General features: G+C 39.1%; 1 protein-coding gene across 1 annotated transcript in view; it reads right to left on the reverse strand.

Annotated features, from left to right (window-relative positions):
* Window positions 1-4210: 4210 nt before the first annotated feature.
* LOC122773533 (phospholipid-transporting ATPase ABCA1-like) overlaps window positions 4211-19039 on the reverse strand; it is a 52899-nt gene continuing 38070 nt past the window's right edge. The window contains exons 16-17 of the mRNA XM_044032293.1: window positions 12322-12565; window positions 4211-6952 (exon numbers count right to left, since the gene is read on the reverse strand). Coding sequence (XP_043888228.1) covers window positions 6830-6952; window positions 12322-12565 — 367 coding nt within the window. The 3' untranslated portion in view covers window positions 4211-6829. The remainder of the gene's footprint in view (window positions 6953-12321; window positions 12566-19039) is intronic.

Below are 19039 nucleotides of genomic sequence, written 5' to 3' on the forward strand. Positions count from 1 at the left end.
ACCATTCTCCTCTGACCATTAACAAGGCATTATCTCCCAGAGAGAAACTATATTGGATATTGAATATAATTTCTTTTTTTTGGGATCATTCTCTGTAAACCCTAGAGATGGTTGTGTGTAAAAAATCCCAGCAGATCAGCAGTTTCTGAAATACTCAGACCAGCCCGTTTGGTGCCAATGATCCATGTCAACTACGTTCAAAGTCATTTAAATCGTCTTTCTTCCTCATTCCGGTGCTCGGTTTAAACTTCAGCACGCTTCAATGCATGGACTTGCTAGCGTGTAATTGCCTTATTAGATATTAATGTTAACAAGCAGTGAAACAAGTGTTCCTAATAAAATGGCCGTTCGTTTGTTTGTATGTATGTATGTATGTGTGTATGGTGGATTTCAATATGTGGTTCACTGAGTGAAAAGAAATGAATGAAAGTGAAAGTGTCACGAAACCAATGATGAATCATATTTATAGTGTTAGAAAGTAATTAGTTAAGTACTTGGCTTAATTAAACTGCTGATCAGATTTGTGCATAAGGTTTACGCAGTAATTGTGGGAGTGTGACAATCAAGCGCCCTTCCCCCTGAGCATGCTAGCTAAGTAATGCAAAAACAAACATGATGTAATGAAATGGGAAGAAAACCAATTCACCACCAACTGCAAAGGTGACTTCGAGAGAGACGTGTTGTTGCACGTTCGGGAGCAGGAGATCCTAAATGAACACCAATCAAAAAGGGAATTGAGGCCCGCATAGCAAACTCCATCCCTCATCATCATCTCATCTATTATCACCTTTTATGATGCTATCGCTAACATAATTAAAAATTTTTGTGACTTTGCTCTTTACACTAGATGAACTTTACTAACTCGTGCACCAGCGCGGTGTGATGCCGTTACAAGAACAATAAAGGCTCTGTGACAAATGTGACGATACCTTGACGGCAGCAACTTCTGATGCAGCGCTGTCTGTTTGAGCTGAACCCTGTCACTGCATGCGTCATCCCAACCCCTTGATACCACCGGGGTCGCTCGCCCACATTAAGTCGACGCAATAAAGCTCTGAACTTGCTCAAAGCAAGTTCTCGCCCAACGCAGCGCTGCATACAAATGACTGAAAACCCAGTTAATCTGAGGCTTCAACTCCATGCCAGATAAAAAAAAAAAAAAAACAACTTGGAAATTAAAGAAACAGATCTAACTTAATAAAACCAGGAACATCAGTGACAAGAGAATGTGGGAATAATAATCTAGAAGCTGTTAGGTCATTTCCTGTGTGAGGAAAAAAGGACAAGAGGACAAGAGAGGAGAAGGTATTTTCATCCACTAAATCAAACGAGCAGACAAGATGGAGAGTTTAGCCCGACATGCATGCATAAAAATGTCAACAAAGGCAATTAAATGGAGGAGGAGAGGAGAAGCTTCGCCACAAGACAACAGTGATATTTTACACCAGCTGTAGACAGGGTCACACACTGCGGTCTGCTCTATGAGACATTCATTACCACTGAAGATATACTGCAGCCCACAACACAAATTTCTCTGCTTCATATTGAGCTTCAGATATGATAAGTGCAAATCATGACACGGCTTATATTTTGGAAGCATTAGTCTAGTCACTGCTTGGTTTCGGCTTTAAACTGAATTGTGCATATTCAATATGCCAAAATTAACATTTAACATGTCCACTGCTGGCACAGACCTAGCTCTCTCTCCTGCAGGGAAAGGTCTTCATGCACCTTTACAGGGACAAAAAGTAAACAAATTATTTCATATGTAAATAACAAATTAAACACATAAATAGAGTAAGGTCATAATCATCGCTAAGTTTCAAAATGGCTTTGCAGTGCAAACCAACTGGAGGCAATGACACACTATGCTGACTTCCTGCTTTTATGTACAAAGCAGCTTCAGGCAGAACGTTGTTTTTGCCTCAGGCCAAGTGAATTCTATTTGTTTTATAGTTCATTTAGAATAAAACTTTCTTTAATATTTCTTTAAATGCAGAGAGTCAAGGTGCTTGTCAAAGCTTGACTGCCTAAATACAACTGCCATAGTGCAGAAAACATGGTACAGCAACACTTTGGAATTATCTTTACGTTAGCTTAATGTTCCAAAGTATATATATGCATATATAATGTAAATTATACTTGTTCATTCTATGTATTTAACAGTGAACATGTTGGCTCTCCACATTCTGACAGTTATACACAAGTTTTCAAGTTGAACAATTACGAAAGGTAATGGCATCTCTTTTAAAATGTTAATGGACATAATAGTGAGTGACCAAGACAAATAATAAAGGGACTGTTGTTTAAATGAAAGGGTTATCTTAAAAAGCACTCTAGACGAATAAAAAAGTTCCTCTGAAGCGTCCGTGGCAGTTTAACTGCAGTGAGATGAACAGAGATTGTTCCAATTACTGTATTCCAGGCAGCCTGAAGCGAGAACAGCAAACTTAGAGAACAGAGTGGTGATTACAGTGTGAGAGATGGCAGGAGCTTCCTGCACCACTTGTCTGTCGAGCAGATCATTGAATCTTCTCTAACTCCTGCAACCATCCCATTCCAGTGGACTTTAACTGTATTCTTGTACCTTACAATTAGATTGGCAAAATGTCAGTCAAGTCACGAACAAGTGTGCAGCATGTGATGAGCAGTAAAGAAAACTAAACCTGATTGTTTCTGAACGGGTGATTTTACATGTAAGTAAAACAAAATGTAATAAATGAAAGACAAACTGAGGATACATTGGTAATGCTTGTGCAAAAAGGCACAGCATTCAAATACTTGAAATGGAACATGTCACTTATGGGTTGCTTTCTGGTGTTCCGGTCTGTATTTTCCCATCATTTCATGCCAAATGCACTGCACATAGAGTGGATATTTTCTTTTAAGAGTAGCCATGGACGACGGCAGAGAGTGAAATGAACATTTCATGAAAGGCCTTCAACTGTTTTGTACATATGCAAATATAAATACTTGAAGGAGAAATGCTGCAGGGAGACAATCAGGAGTTTAAAGCCCACATACACCGGAAGCTCCAATTAATGCTGCGTTTGTGTGTGTATCTGCGTCATTACCTCGTTTATGAAACCCTAAAGTTTCAGAACAAACACTTCAGCCACTGCTGAGAAAATAGGGTTTTATTGTGAAGCGGATCGGCACTTTCGTAGGTTGATGTCGTCATCAGAAATCCTCACCACTCCTCTCACCACCGTAGCGCCTCCCGGTGCGGGCACTAGTCCGGGCACATCCGGTTGCGTACATTCAACCGCAGAAGAAGAAGAACTACTCTTGTTGTAGCTGCTGAGATGCAGAGCATCCACCTTGCCAGAGGGGGAGCTGTGCATCTGAGAGCTTGCCTATCCATTACGTCACTTCCAGGTACCTGGCTAATCACAGGACAGTGGGAAAGCTCTCGTTGGCTGGCCAATCACAACACAGTCCACATTCTGGGGGTGTGGTTTTGGTCTGAAACAGGTTTTTAATCATGAAAACAAGTTAATATATGTAAGTAGACCTCCATAACTAACATATATGTGTGATACAAGCATTCTATGTCACCTTTAAATAAATGAATGCCTACCATGTACATGCATGTGAATAACGCTGGGAAGTAGTGACAAGCAATCTTACCTTAAGACAAGAGCTGCACCACATCTGTGAAGTTCCCACCTGTGGGCCAGGGTGACCTGGAAGTCAGTGTTGTGATACGTGGACAAAGTCAGAGAAAAAGTTTGTTTGCCATTGAAGAGCTACACAAAACAAAGTCATTGAAAGTAAATTGTGATAAAAAAAAGCAACACATGTGCATTTCATATGTTATTTAATTTGACTGCTGTCTTCTGTTCTTGGTTTCCAGTATGTTTGTATCAGATAGGACAAATACATCAGTGTGGAATCAGCATGTAAAAAGAAAAGTAGAGCAGAAACAGCTGGTTGTCATTTTCAGAGGAGAAATGGAAATTTGTGCTGGAATTAATTACATTAAAATAAGTCACCACAGTCTCCACTAAATACATTTAAAAAAAAATAAATAAAAAAATAAAAATAAAACAAACGTACCCACTGTCGATCAGCACACTCTAATGGTCTGAGTGGACGTATGTGTGAGCCTGCAACAGAGGTGTCGTAAAACGAAGGACATAACAACAAACTAAAGAGATTTTTAGTGGCCTGAACGCAGCAATGGATGAACATTAAAGTCAGGGTCACATTACAATTTGTGCAAATGTTTAATAATCATTTCGCTTGGCATGAGGCAAGTACAAAGAGGAGATCTTAATCTTTGCAGTGGATGATAGTCATGTGAGGACTTCACACAGAAGCATACAAACGACGTCTCACTTGAAGTAAAGTGCTTTGACAAAAATAGCTTTAGTGATTTAAACAGGGACGTCACCCGTACAACGCCTTGTTACCGAATCAAAACCCAATATTGTGAAAACTCAGGACGTTCTTTTGACGACAGCATGAAATATGTGGCGTCCTTGCAACTTTAGTTTGGCGACAAGAAGAAGTGGAAGAAGGCAGGCACAGTAAAAACAAACAGCTTTCACAGTGACTAATAATATTTTCTTTAAGCTAATCTGGCAAAGCGGCCTTTCATCTTGTTAATCTAAACGACTGCTTGCACACTGATTAAATCGAGGAGAGTTTGTCTGTGAGCAACAGCTCGAATTGTATTGAATTGAGTAGAGATTCAGTGAAGTGGAATCTCAGTGAGTGTGGCAACGACCAGACACCAGATCTGTGGTACGATGATGATGACATCCCTAGTTTTACATTCTTTACATTAAGACACTTAAAATCTATAGTGTAGGGTATAATAAAATATAGCTTTGAGAAACTATTTGAATTGTTTGTTCAAACGTTATGACACAATATCTGTATACATTAGACACAATTATAGTGAAATCAAAAGTTTACATGATACATTTAAAATATTTTTGGTCATAATATCAAGAGGTACAAACAATGTTTCCCTCCCTTCCCTGAACAGCAACTGAAAAGTAACTAAATGCACTGAGGACCTGTTACATATCACGCTCCTAAGGCAGTTTCATGAACTAAATAAAGTTTATGTGGTTATATTACATTAAAGGCACTTCTACAGACTTCTCTTTTTAAAATGACTTAATTGAAAGCACAATAAGAACTGATTCTGGCTTTATTGACTAGTTGGGTAAAGCTGGTAAAAAAAAAAAGGTTGTTATTAAGGCAAAATTAATCAATGTTGCTTAGAAACTTTAAATAATTTCTTTGGTACAGTTGGAAAGAAATGACATCTATCCCTGTCAATCTACTTGTCTATCCCACATAAGGAACTTTAACACAATTCTATGCAGCGTCATCACTAAATTTCAGTTTTTTACGAGTTGTTTTGGAGGGACACTGTAACAAACATATTTACTACTACAGAGTACACAAAGAACAGGTAAACACTAAATAAGAAATATTAGAAAGATAAATAAAATCTGCGTCTAATTGCTCGGAATAAAGGTTGCCAGTAAGCTGTGGTTGAAACACTTACAAGATGTGTTTCCTTTATTTCAGACCAAACATGTTTGACAGCTGCTTGACTGTGACTAACCCCAATGTCTTTCATTAAACACCAACTACAGCTGACTGAAGGCTCACTGAGGCATTCAAAGCCAACACACTTGACAGAGTTGTTATTAATCGTTTATGCTTGGTGGCAATCAATGCATTGCCTGTCAGCGACTCACAGTGTGAGGTGAAAACTCACTGAGCTCCTGTGATTTGTGTGTTGATGAAGGAATTTCACTTCAGTCTCTTGTTGATTCGCTTTGAGGCGGGATTAAATGTCAACGTATATGACGCGACTTTCTTGATAGTGCCATCAAACACCTGACCTGATCAGTTCCACGTCACCAATAATCCATCACACTAAAGCCAATGCCAACCTATAATAATGTATACAACAATACATGTAAACAACTGTACTCAGGAATAGTTCAGCCCTTTATGTTCTTGAGGTATATTGTATAAAAATGGATGTAGTCTACTGGTGTGAAAAGTGAAAACCAAGACGTAGAGAAAAAGTAGCAGTTAGCCTCCAGGGGGCGACTCTACTGGTTGCAAAAAGAACTCTCAATCAAGAATCCAAGGGAAAATAAGCCATGTTTTGTCTAAATTTATAAGATCAGTAAACCTTTCCCTGAGGAGTTCAGTGTCTTCTTCAAAAGAATATTATGGCAATTTTGTAATCGATTTTCTGATACAGAGAAAAATAGATAAGAGAGCACAGCGAATATAAGAGAACACCTGAGTGTTTGACAGCTGGTATTGTCCAACAGAAGCCTGGTTGCAGGTAACAGGTGTGAACCTCTGGTCTCAGAAACTGACATGGCGCCAGTCAAACTGTCAATCTCAGTGCCTCATAACTGAAGTTTGTTTTTTTTGTTTTGCTACCAAAAAAAGCTACATCCATTTTTAAATACAGCCTATGGTGTCAGCAGTTTTCAAATCTGACGTCCACATGTGCTTTATTAATATTTCAACTATGTGGCCCTTAATTCTAACTCTACTAAATCTACTGTATTCATGTCCACACTGGATGGAGGCTATATTAACAGTGCTATACATTTGTAGTATTTTAGGTTTTTGATTTGTTGCATTAGAGATCATTTTTAGCTTTTGTTTTTTTACACACACACACAGACAGACACCTTCACAAACAGTGCAAAGTGTATATCACAAACAATAGGTCGTGCCTATGTTAAGAGTATTAATTAGGACTGCATCTTTGCAGAGAAAAATCACATGCATTCACTTTTGATTACAATATATTGCAGGCTACTGTAGGTGTGGACTATACACCTTCTCTACCCCCCATGGAAGGTGGCACAGGAAGCTCATCTGAAATGTCCACTGGGTTGTTGTAGCCCTGAGACTCCTCTTCTGTGTGCTGGTGCCTCGCAAAATTCACAAAGACCTGGAATGTTAATGAGGAAAGGTTACTCAAAGATGAAGGCAAGATGAACACTTAAGACATGCAGGACTGAAACACTTGAGGACATTTCTCTACTCCAACATTTGCCTCTAAACCAAACAGAAATTGTAGTCCAGACAATGGGGTGCATGTGAATGAGTTATCAGACGAGAGCTATGAAGCATCAAGTAAGCATCGAGGCTCACGGTTTGACATCTTTGACCAGCTGAGAAAAGGAGTAAAAACAGTCATTCTTCGCTCTGCGATACATTTTCATGTCAAAAGAAATCAATCTTAAGTCGTTCATAAAAAGTCATGTGTGTGCCGTAAACGCTGCTGCAGTCCAGGCTTTTTGTTCTCTTAGCTTTCGCTGTCTGCTGCGAATTAACCACATTCTCTGCAGACACAAGCTACAAAGAGAATCTAAAATGATAAGAGAGGTTTTCAGCAGCTGCGTGAATATCCAAAGTCATGTGGATTACTGGATTGTATTTAAAATCTTAATAAAAAAATAAAAGCCCATTTCTGAAAGAAACTACTCAGTCATCTCCATGGCTACAAACTGATACAACAATGAGTGACAATAATGGGATCTTTTCAAGCTTTTGTTTAAAAGAAGCTTGGAAAAACAAAGACGTCTGTTTTTAATCAACCACTGATGTAATTGAATAAGGTGTAGCCTGATAATGTAATTTAACTAAAACAAAAAACAAGTTATTTTATCTATAAAATGTAATTTTTGAGCAAAGGAAAAGGCTTTTCAATGACTGTGCTGCACTGTTTCTAAATCTCTACGATACGTTTATTGGTGTCACACATGTAGGATATTTAGTTTGACAATTTCAGACATGATAATGACTATTTTACTTTATTTAACTTACTCAGTTAGTAACTATTTGGTAGTATAACGTTCTTTTCTTTGTTCTTATGCAGGACAGAGACACTGAGCACATCTGCTGTTTACCAGATAGGTCTTACGTTAATCCTGGAAGCAAGGGAGGGTTATGGAAACTGTAAAATAGCAGATAATCTCACGACTAGAGAAGCAAGTCACACCTGTCGCACACCTGAGACCAGAGTTCGCTTCTGCTCCTGGGATATCAGACCATCGGCCAAGGTGTGTTAAGGTCAGGGTTGTGCAGACATCACTTCAACAAACGTATCGCCTGCCTATCTGTTTCTATCACTCCCGTCTTGGCCTCTGACCCTGTCATGGGCTGATATTGGCTGGATGTGCTGAGGTTTGCTCTGTATTTCATATTCATAGTCAAGCCCAGACAGTTTGTACAATAATTTATCAGCACAATTCACATTTAACTTTCCGAAAGGGCTTTAAGTTGACAGCATTTTAGGCCGAAGACAACTATGGTAAATTCTTCCTCTGCATTGTGATGTGATTGTCCCTCATTCTGCACTTTCTGTATTTAGTCAACCATCCAGTCATGCCCTGAAAGTCATGCACCAGCGCTACTGAGTGACATTCTCTTAATAACAGATGGATACGGGCATTAATTACATTACAGAGGAAGCATTTGAGTGTTTATTTGATGCTCGTTGAGGCAGAACAGAAGAGGTGAAGGACACTCAATCTCCCAATTAACTTCTCATAGGTAGCAAAGGAGCCTGTGCACAATGGGAAAAGGCACATATATGCATCTACGTCATTCACACTGTGTGTCCATGTTGTGTCATAAAAGTGCAGCAATTTTTTAACGTTTTTAAGACGTTAGAGTTTGCTTTATTTTTGCCCGTCACAAAATGATTAGACATAGAAAAAGCTGTGGCTCTTACAAATGAATATGAAAGGAAAACATTAAATTACATTAATTATCAAACAAAAGCCATTCTTGCTGCCCTTAATACTGCTGACATTAAGAGTTCTGTCCCCGCAATTATTATTGGACACAGTTTGAAGCTGCACTAATGATTTTTGGTGGCAGTGCAACCCTTGACATGTTTTCGTCATAATTGGTTAATGTGGGCATCACGTTAGTGATTCAAATCATTATGTGGAAGGAAAACACTAATCTCATTTGGAGTCATGTCTCTGTCAACATGATTCATTTACAGTGGGCTCATTCTGCTCTTTGTAATGTTGACAGCAGAAAAAAAACCCAAAACAAAACAATGCTTTAAGACTGAGCTTTCATTTCTGCCGTTACTGGTCTCTCACTCAAAACGAGGACAAAAGACCTGAATGATATGTTTGAACTGACAGCAAACAGCGGTGATCAGTCGCGATCCATTAGTGAAAGATTTAAAATTAGACTCGGATAAAGTTAAAAACAGAAGAACACACTGGCTAACTAATACAAATGGAATATTTCCTTCCTCAATGTTCCATATGGGGTTTAATATGAAGCCGCAACTGATGTATTAAAATGATGATGTTGAGTTTGTTTGGGTATTCCAGTCATTAACGAGACCGTGTGACTATGTTAAGGAAATGTTCATTCTCTAAATCCTATTGCATATTAAGGAACCAAAAAAAGGCTAAATAAATTTGACAAAAATAGAAAAGTGTTCAGCCATTCCACCGCAGAGGTCACAGTGTGAATGTCACACACACACAAAGCAGCAAACACTTCATATTTGCACCACACAGTCTGTGTTTAAAAGACACACTAGAAAGTCACATTTTCCTTTGAAATGCTCCGTCTGTTCTGCACTGTCCTGGCCATCAATGTTAACGCCCCAGCTCCAGGCTGTGTGGATCAATATTAATTGTAGTGCAAGTTGTGTGTTATACTATAGGTCAGGGCTCTTCTCTATAAATCACCAGCTGAAAAGTGACTGTCTCAGCCTCCACAGGTTCTCCTGCTGTCCCCTCTGTGACCTCCTGAACCAAGTATGATTTATTTACTACCTCTGATCTGGTAAATATTGACCAGAGCACAATGTGGCGCAAGTTCACAAAGAAGAAAACAAAAAAAATTACCCAAGGTTAGAGTTAATAGTGCGGCTGAACACCAATGATCTGTGCAGCATAAACAGCGTTCTGCTGAAATATCCTCCAGAAGAAACCTAATCTGACTGTAAACCAGACTGGATAAAAGCATTTATATCTTCTTAAATTCCTTTCGTGCCATAGTGGAAGGCTAATCTCCCCCTGAAGGGTATATATTTATTTAAATAATGCTGCAAAAAAAAGGATTTATCTTGAATTACCACTGTGTTGCTAATGGCAAGCTTGAAATCCCTGTAGTGTGTATTGTACCACAATGTAATTCATTTAAATATAACAAAGCTGCAGTTCAATTAAATACGCAGGAAAAACTCAGTGTCATGACTTCTGACCCATGGTTATGCAGTCTGTGAAGATCCAGACAACTTACTTAATTAGTTTCTATTATTTGTTTTCATTGTTTCAGGTTCCAGTGGATCTTCAAGTTCTTTCATCCTGGTTTTCTCTGTTGTTTGTTCTGATTATGTCTTGTTAGTTTCCTGTTTTATTTTGTAGTTCCTCCCCACTGTACACCCTATCTGGTTTTGCTTCCTGTGTTTGACATTTTCAGTTCACCATGATTGGCCGCCCCATCGTGATGTTCAATTATCCCTGCTTCCCTAGTATATTTAGACTCAGTGCTCTTCGGTGTCCTGGACTATGTTCAGATTATCAGGCTGAAGTGACTCCTAAACTTTTTGCGATAGATGTGGCTAAGATTTGACTTTTCCAGGCCTGAGTGGATGAATTCCAAATGTCAAATCTGATCCGCCTCACTTTAGTATGTGATCCCCCATATGTGGCCAATGTGACATGGGAGAGAGCAGTCGTATCAAAATCCATGTGGCTTTTTGCTGATACACATGCGCTTAGTGTTGTCGTCTCTGACCGACACCGCAGAAGCATGGCAAACTCAAATAACATCGGAGGAGAGTGTTGTCCTCGAGAGCTAAAGCTAACCCACCTTTTGAGAGGGCAGCTGTGTTCAAATGCACGACACCTGTAGTTAAGAATGTGAGCCCTCATATCTGATCTGTAATGGATCTCAGTTGAATCAGATTTGCATAATGTGCCTGGTAATCTGAGCAAAGCCTTTATCTGTTAATCTGTTGTGTTTGGTTCCTGCACTCGTGTTTGCATTTGTGCTCCGTTTTTGAATAAAAAGTGTTGTTATGCATTTGGCTCATATTTTGGTTGAGCACTGACACTCATGTCTTCCTCTAATCCAAGGATAGGCTTTTTAATCCCCTCTCGGTGGCATGGAGCACTGACCTTCCTCAACCCCTCAGAGGACATCCTCACCCCCACATGGTCATCTGCTGCTGAGCTAATGGTAAGTTTGCAGGACCAGACACGCTCACACCCTGAGCTACTGATTGCATCAGGTCAATGGGGGCATTTCGAAAACACAGGGTGAAACCAGTCTATATCTCAACAATCAGGGCTGTGTAGTGCACTTGTGCTGGAGTACAATATGGGCTCTGGTGGAGAGGAACTTTGTGTGCGTATATAAATATATAAAATCTGTCTTGATCAATACTGGGAGCTGGTGGATGAACTATGGCTACGCAAAAACTCTGTGTGGGCCTCATTGGTCAGTCTGACAGCCTAAATGGGAGAAGAAAATGTGTAGGCAGTGATAGATCTTCAAATCTTATCCTGGAATGAGCAGACTACCATTAACTGAGAGCACTTGCAATGCTGAATTCATTGATTAATGGCCTAATGATCTGTTAAACTGAGCTGTCACAGCACAGAATTACAGTACGACAATAGAGCATGGCCTCAGATGCCTTACAGGGCGCCTAAATTCTGTTCCTGTCAGAGGAGACATTTGGAGTCAGATCATGTTTCCTCTGCATATGCTCCAAAAAACATTTTTATTTTGTTCTCAAGGATAATCACAGAAATGATCACTGAACATCTCCAAGTGTAAAATTTGGGCTTCACTCTTTTTATCCAAGTACAGAGAAAACCGTTTCTCCATCTGGATTGAGAGAGGGGTTAACACCACATTATTTTGGTTTAAATTTAGTATTTAATCACTGCAGCCGTACATTGACTAAACCTAACAATAATTAAAAAAAATGCTAAAAAGTAAAGACTATAAAATACATGAAAAAAAGAGATTAGGAAAAAAGAGTTTTCCTAATCCATATCCACAACTGTAAAATGCATATGCACAAATCACAAAACCATAGTCTTGTGAATAGAGAGACTGGAATAATGTACTGTTACATTTCTATAGTAATAAAAAGAAAGGATATTTATTAGGCACTAACCCAATGCAAAAATATTTCCAAAGTCTATAAAACTTATTACCTTCGGTCTTTGAGCCCCAGCATGACAGAAAGCCAACATAAAAGCAGTTTTCTGAGTCTAAAGAAGGAAACAATAACACCTAAAGTTGACGAGAAAAAAGCCTTACCTGATCCAGAGTGGTCTGTGACACAGAATAATCCTCCACACCAAGCCTCTGCTGGTGGCTGGTGAACTGGCTGAAGATGGTGGCCAACGCTCCCTCTGCATATGGCAGCTGATACTGCAGCGTGTTGTGATGCTTTTCCTTCAGGACACTGCCTGCGAAGGTCTGCTGGACAAAGTCCTCGACTAGCTTCAAGGCCGGAGGAGAACCACCAACCCTCACTATCACCGTGTAGCCATCCCCGAATCTAGAACAAATAAGCAGTTCAGGACAAAAGGCCAAGGACAAAGAAGCATGGTACTCGCCAAGAAATTCACCTTTCTTTAATAGTCATTATGCAGTGTGATGAATCAGGGTGAAGGAACTAAGGAGTTGTTGAAATGAAACTGGTCTCATTTTATTGAATGTACTCCATGTATTCCATGTAGGGTGAGTCATAAGCAGTTATGAACAAAAGAAACTCAACTTCAAAAGTTCAATGAAGTTGGTGTTAGGTGGATAATAAACTCCTCCATTTTTGCAATTAGCAAAATGCCCTGCACCTACTGTAGAACAAAAGGAAAGCATAATAGCTCAGAGGGTCAAAACCACTCTAAATCCGAAGTAGCTTTAATGCAGCTGGTGCATTTTGCCAGTGATCAGTAACATGTAGGGAAATGTTTAATGTTTAATTGACAGATTTATTTGGATAAAGTTTAAATCACCTGTAGTATGAAAAGTGGCTTGCAATGCAATTTGTGTAACATTATCACTGAGATATTCAGGTTTGACACTTCTATTAAGGTTAAGCCTCACTACTCCCACATGCATGTACAGGAATACTACCTCTAGCAGCGGCAGGAAGCAGCTGTCTTCAGTAAAGAGGTCTGATAAACCTAGAGTCAAATACTTGGAGAATACTAGATTTACATTCCATGGCCAACATCAAGTGACTGACCTCATCAGTGAACTGATAATGTGTCACAACTTGTTTCATTGCCTTAAAGAGGCAAAACTCAGTGACTGCTGTTTTAATAATGTGAACATTATGGTGTAATGTGTGAAATTAGTACAGCAGAGTACATTTGCATTATTGAACAACTATCACTTTGAAAATATGTCAATGTGCTCTTCTGTGTGAGCAGCGTCCTTAGACATAAACATTGTCACAGATGAAAATGGGCTGTAGCTAATCTCTAAACCTAATTATAATTCTGCATCTTCCCAGTTATATGCTACGTCTCGTGAGCACCAAATAAGACTCTGTGCCTTGTTATTCTGTCGTTAGTCCTCTTATGACCCATTGTTTTCTACCTAATTAATTCCCTAATGTTGGATTTACCCATGGAAATGTCCATTGTGGGCCAGTACAGAGCTGCATGCAACAAGAGTCACAGGCCCCCTCAGTGGTAATTAACGATATGCTGAATAAACTGTCGGTCTGCACGATCCCAAAGGGAGTGAGAGGAAAAGTGAGGCTCTCTGCTGGTGCTGAGGAGAACAATGACCCCTTGGGTAGCAGAGTTCCTTTAGTTAAAGCATGATTGCTTGAAGATGACGATCTACAGAGCAAGAACAGTGTAAATGTGCATAAAGGGAGAATGCCTATTAAATCCTCAGATTCATTAAGATTATGGAACAGCCCAACGCTCTTACAGGATGTAAAAAGTACATGGTGTATGGTAAATTAACAGGAGCTGAATCATCTGAATCAGGAATATGCAGATTTTCTCACATTTGACTCACATTGAATGACTTATGTTGAACTAAACTGCTTCTGTACTTCACAGTACTTGGTCAGTACTAGTTCATCCTTATCAACTAAGGATGAATAAGGCTCACTGAGTTAAGTCTGTTCTTGATTTGCAACTGTGAACCACAAACGGATTTACATCACACATCTGTGATATGCAGACATTTTGAACGAGTTGTGATATGGAAAAAAATGTAAGTATATTAAAATATCACACAAGGATGCAGACAGTTTGTTATTTCCCATCCTACTGAATATGATAGCATAGACCTGGAGGTGTGCTATTCTTCCAAAACCTGCCTCCAGGTATTGGAGGGATCTGAGAACTGTTTCTATACTGTGATCTTCTCAGAGGCTTTACACCAAAGGTGATCAAAAGCTTCCCTCGTGTACTCTACGACAAATGATGTAGTACACCGCGGCAAGTATCATAACGTTAGCACTTCATTAAGCAGCTGCCTGGTGGACAACCCTTCAACCATACCAAATTGTACTTCACTCTGACCTTAGCTGTGCTCCACATTGGCATGAAAGGCTTGTCTAAGCATTTAATGCACAAATGGCATCATGAGGCAAAAGTGAAAAGAATCATTCATAATAGGTTCTTACAATATCTCCAGTATCATAGCACAAAACAAATTATACTCTCTCATACAAAATTCCTGTCTTGATAAGAAGAAAACCACCAGTGTGTTTTAAATTAACAGAATATCAATTTCCACATTAATTCTAATTATAGAAAAAGCTTGACCTTCAATTTGTTTGTTTTTTGGAAATCAATTTAACGAAAATGTAGGTGAAGTTGAATTTATGGCTCTTCAGTTTGATTCCTCTTCTTAAGTTATGTTCATAAATATCTACAGTACAGGCCATCTAAATACTACACAACCTTTTCTGATGACTTTGCTGAACTGACATCTGTACATTTTGCAGTTATGGTGTGAGCGTGTTTTAACATTGACGTTGACAAATTCATGGACAGGAAGCACTAAAGGCACTGAGGAATTGTGCTTGAGAAATAAGCACTGACAGCAGCATGTGACTGAGCCCACACAGAACAAAGGACACACTGTGGACTGGTTTATGTCCAAGGGTCGGAACACTTCTAAGGTTGGGGTGATTGATGCTGAGCCCTTTGATCATTCTAGTGTTTTCTTGTACAGTGTTCAAAAAGACAAATTCACATGACATGCCTCTGAAAACACAGGTGCTTCTTCAGGCTTTCACTCGAGCACGTACTCTCCAGTGTCTCAGACAATAACTGTGTTTTTCAGTTCAACTTCAATATTAAAACAACAAATGTAATTGATGCCGCTGGGTTCCATATAGGCAAAGGAGGTTGCTGGTAAGACATTAAGGATAAATACCTCAGTGGTCAGAACTGAAAAAAGACAAGGGCCAAAAAGCTGAACACATGTGGCAAAATCACCATTCAAATGATAAACGTTGAATGGGATAAATTACATTGATTTGAACAAATTGTACAACATCTGAAATTGTCCTGCTGCTGCTTTGACATGCTGCAAATGGACATTCCCCAAGATGTCTCCAAAATGTTTCCAATTGCATAACCAGTCCAGAAACACTACCTGAACTCTTTGTAAAGTCATGGATGAAGACTTTAATTTTAACAGCCACATTAAGACAATCACAAGACCAATCTACAATCCTCATGAGAACAAATAGACAATTAAATGGAGTTTTTTTTCAGATCTCAGAGAGACATTGTCTACGTGACTATTTGTGGGTCTCACAATGCTGGTACTTGAGTCTTCACCAAGACCAAGAAAGTGGATGATATCACTCCACTTCTTAGACCTTTACACTGGCTTCCTATATGTCAAAAAGATTGATTCCAAAATATTGCTGTTGGTTTATAAAGCACTGAATGGTTTCGAGGTAAAGTGCATTCCTAATCGGCTGCTATGTTATGAAGAGTTCCAGACCTCTTCAATCATCAGAGACGGGTCGGCTTTCTGTCTGCAGAGTCGTCATCACACACTGTATGTGGAAAATAATCCTATAAAATGGCGATCATCCCAACACTAGTGAAAATCACTGGATTAGATATTGGAAGAAGAAAAACATAAAATCTAATACTATTCAAATCCCATAAGTGTTTCATTCAGCACAGACGTAGGCTGTTTACTTTTTTCTTTAAATGTGTAAATTATTTGTGATACAAATATTAAAATGGTGACTCGGTGGTAAACACATCATCACAAATACGTTGTTCAAAGTTTGATAATTTAAAAGGCATAAAAACAACTTTATTGGGCTGATACTGGTATTGGTAGAAAATCCAGGTTGAAAGTTGTTTTTGAGCCATCCCTAGTACATCTCAGACCACTTAGTGTAAAATATTAAAAACATGGCTGTGGACATGATCATTTATTAATACATGAAGATAATAATAATATATATAATAACTCTGCCAAAGAGGTTGTTTTCACCTGTGTTGTCACTGGGTTTATTTGTGAGTGAGTGAAAAACAACAGAATGGATCTCCTAACTTGGCAGAGGGAGGTTTTTTTTTTTTCTTTTTCATTTTCTTTAACCATAATAACAATTATATTTGTATGGAACTGAGCTACTGACTAAATCATCTACATCTACAGACACTACCAAATGCTCGTCAAGTCAAATGTAAAGACACAATACCAGCATAAAGCATCCACCTGCCTCCTCAACAAAGCAAATCATCTTCCATTTGCGCAAAGCAACATCCACCATCAGTAAAGCACACACGTTATATGAAAAACAGCCAGAATAGTTATTCTGCTTTGTAAAGAAGCATCATTATGGATGTTTTTATATGATGCAATCAAGTACAGCATAAATCTTTCAACACAACTGCCACCAAAACATCACAGCCATCAGGCTCAGCCAAGATGCAAAAAGACAAAACAAAACAATGGAGTCAGGAAGCAATGCCGCTTGGGTGGTGAATGGGCGGGAGAGCATAATGAAATGGTGCTTGTTAGCAACAGCAAAGGGGCTTCTAAATTAGCTTCTCCTCTTTGTCTAACTTACTTTTATTTCCTTTCTTGGTGCTGCTACACAGGGCTTCAGGCAGCACTTTGGGGAAAATGTCTTTCCTTCATTCTCATCATTTTTAGTCTGCCTCCACATTCCCAACAAAACAATTTCTTTCATTTATGATACACTGCCTCTCCTCTCCTCATATAAACTCTGACTGTACAGGCAAGGGCAAGCTTGGACTGAAACTAAAACCACACTTCACTGCATGATCATGGCAACAGCACTGCATGTATGAAATAGCTGATTGGCTTTTTAACTGATATAATGGATGACTAATTATCTTAGTCAATGGATTATGTTTAAATGTTGGACCTCATTGTTACAACCATAGCAGCATGGCTGAGCCTCTGTGCAGCCATGTCCATGCTGCAGCTCTTGCTTCTTCATTTTCATTATTCGGGCTTCTCCTGCACACTGGTCTGCTGGAAAGTCATTGCTCCATGTAATTTAAAACAAACAACAGCTAGACACAGATAAGGGCATGACAGGCACAAAATAATTCTGCTGCCTTCCTTCATCTGGGGGAGTCTGGAAAGGTCACCCTCACCACTGGCAAACCTAATATTTGAGTCCACGGGGGTGAGGGCTAACGTGGGGCAACAGGTCACGCTGTGGCTGGGGTGGTCTGATGCTTTGATCAGGCAGGAAGTCATCCAAAAACTTCCTTGGTTCCTGGGGGGGGGGGCACCCATCTGACCAAATAGACAGATGTGTGGATTTTTTTGTCTGGTCAGTTAAGAAATGTACTCGATGTCAAAAGATATCAAAATGTGTATCAAAAATGTGAAATAATACTGTAGAATTTAAAAAAAAAGGATTTCTTTCAATGCTTTTTATCAAAACATAACTGAAAATATACATATACATATCTATATACTGTATACATATATGTATATATGTGTATATGTATATATATACACATATATACAAACTCAACTAGGTATCTTTAAAACAAAATAACAAGTTACTAGTGTCAATTTGCAGTGGGATGTATCATTGTGGTTGGAGAGGAAAGGGTGCTGCCTTCAAGGAATGATGACTTCAGACATTATAAATATGAGTGAACTGTGAATAAAGGTGTGAGAGACTCATTCATGACCTTGATCTGTCCATGGTAGCAGTTTTTTAAAGATTAGTGGTGTCTGTCTGCCTCTGTGTTATAGTGTATTTACACGGTGTTTGCCTGCGATGTTGTGAATCAAAGGTGAGCTAACATGAAGGCCATCATGAGGCCTGTAAAAGTTATTACTGTGGGCTATTCAAACATGTACAGTATACTTCAACAAGGACCTAATAAAATACCAAGATATATAGAGCACTGCGCAGACCATGAAGGGCATTATGTAAATGTGCTTTCTTGCTTGTTGCTTGAGCATAAAAAATAAGCTTAAATACAAAATCTAATATCTGTACAAGAACCACGCTCACACATGAAATAAGATTCTACCAACAAGAATAAAGACGATGTATTTTTGTAGTGCAGTCAGATATGCATGGCATATGTACAGTTCTCCTTTTGTGTCCATCAAAGTCTTAATTACACGTTCATTGCGAAAGCATTGTAAACCGTATGGAGAACAATTTCGTCCACCGCCTCTGCCAGTGACACGCACTTAAAAGCTGTAAACTATTGAGATAATGGCACACCTGCAGAGCTGTGGCGCAGACAGAGTGGGGAGAACTTTATTGGACTTCTCGACATCAACTTCAGGGGATTGATCCAAACTTTTAAACACGGCTCTTGTAAAAACTCTCCTGTGCCCTCAGTGCATTACCTTAATGCATTAAACACACCCCACCCCCAACTTTTATATCATGCCTTGCTTTGAGCAAAGGGAAAATAAGACTCCAGACTGTGGTGTGTACTTACTGAGGGTACTATATGAAGCAGTGAGTGATATCAATCATTGGAAAATCCTGCCTTGGCTTGTGGGTGGCCTTCCTAAC

This window comes from Solea senegalensis, linkage group LG8 (genome assembly GCF_019176455.1).
Source record: "Solea senegalensis isolate Sse05_10M linkage group LG8, IFAPA_SoseM_1, whole genome shotgun sequence".
Lineage (NCBI taxonomy): Eukaryota > Metazoa > Chordata > Actinopteri > Pleuronectiformes > Soleidae > Solea > Solea senegalensis.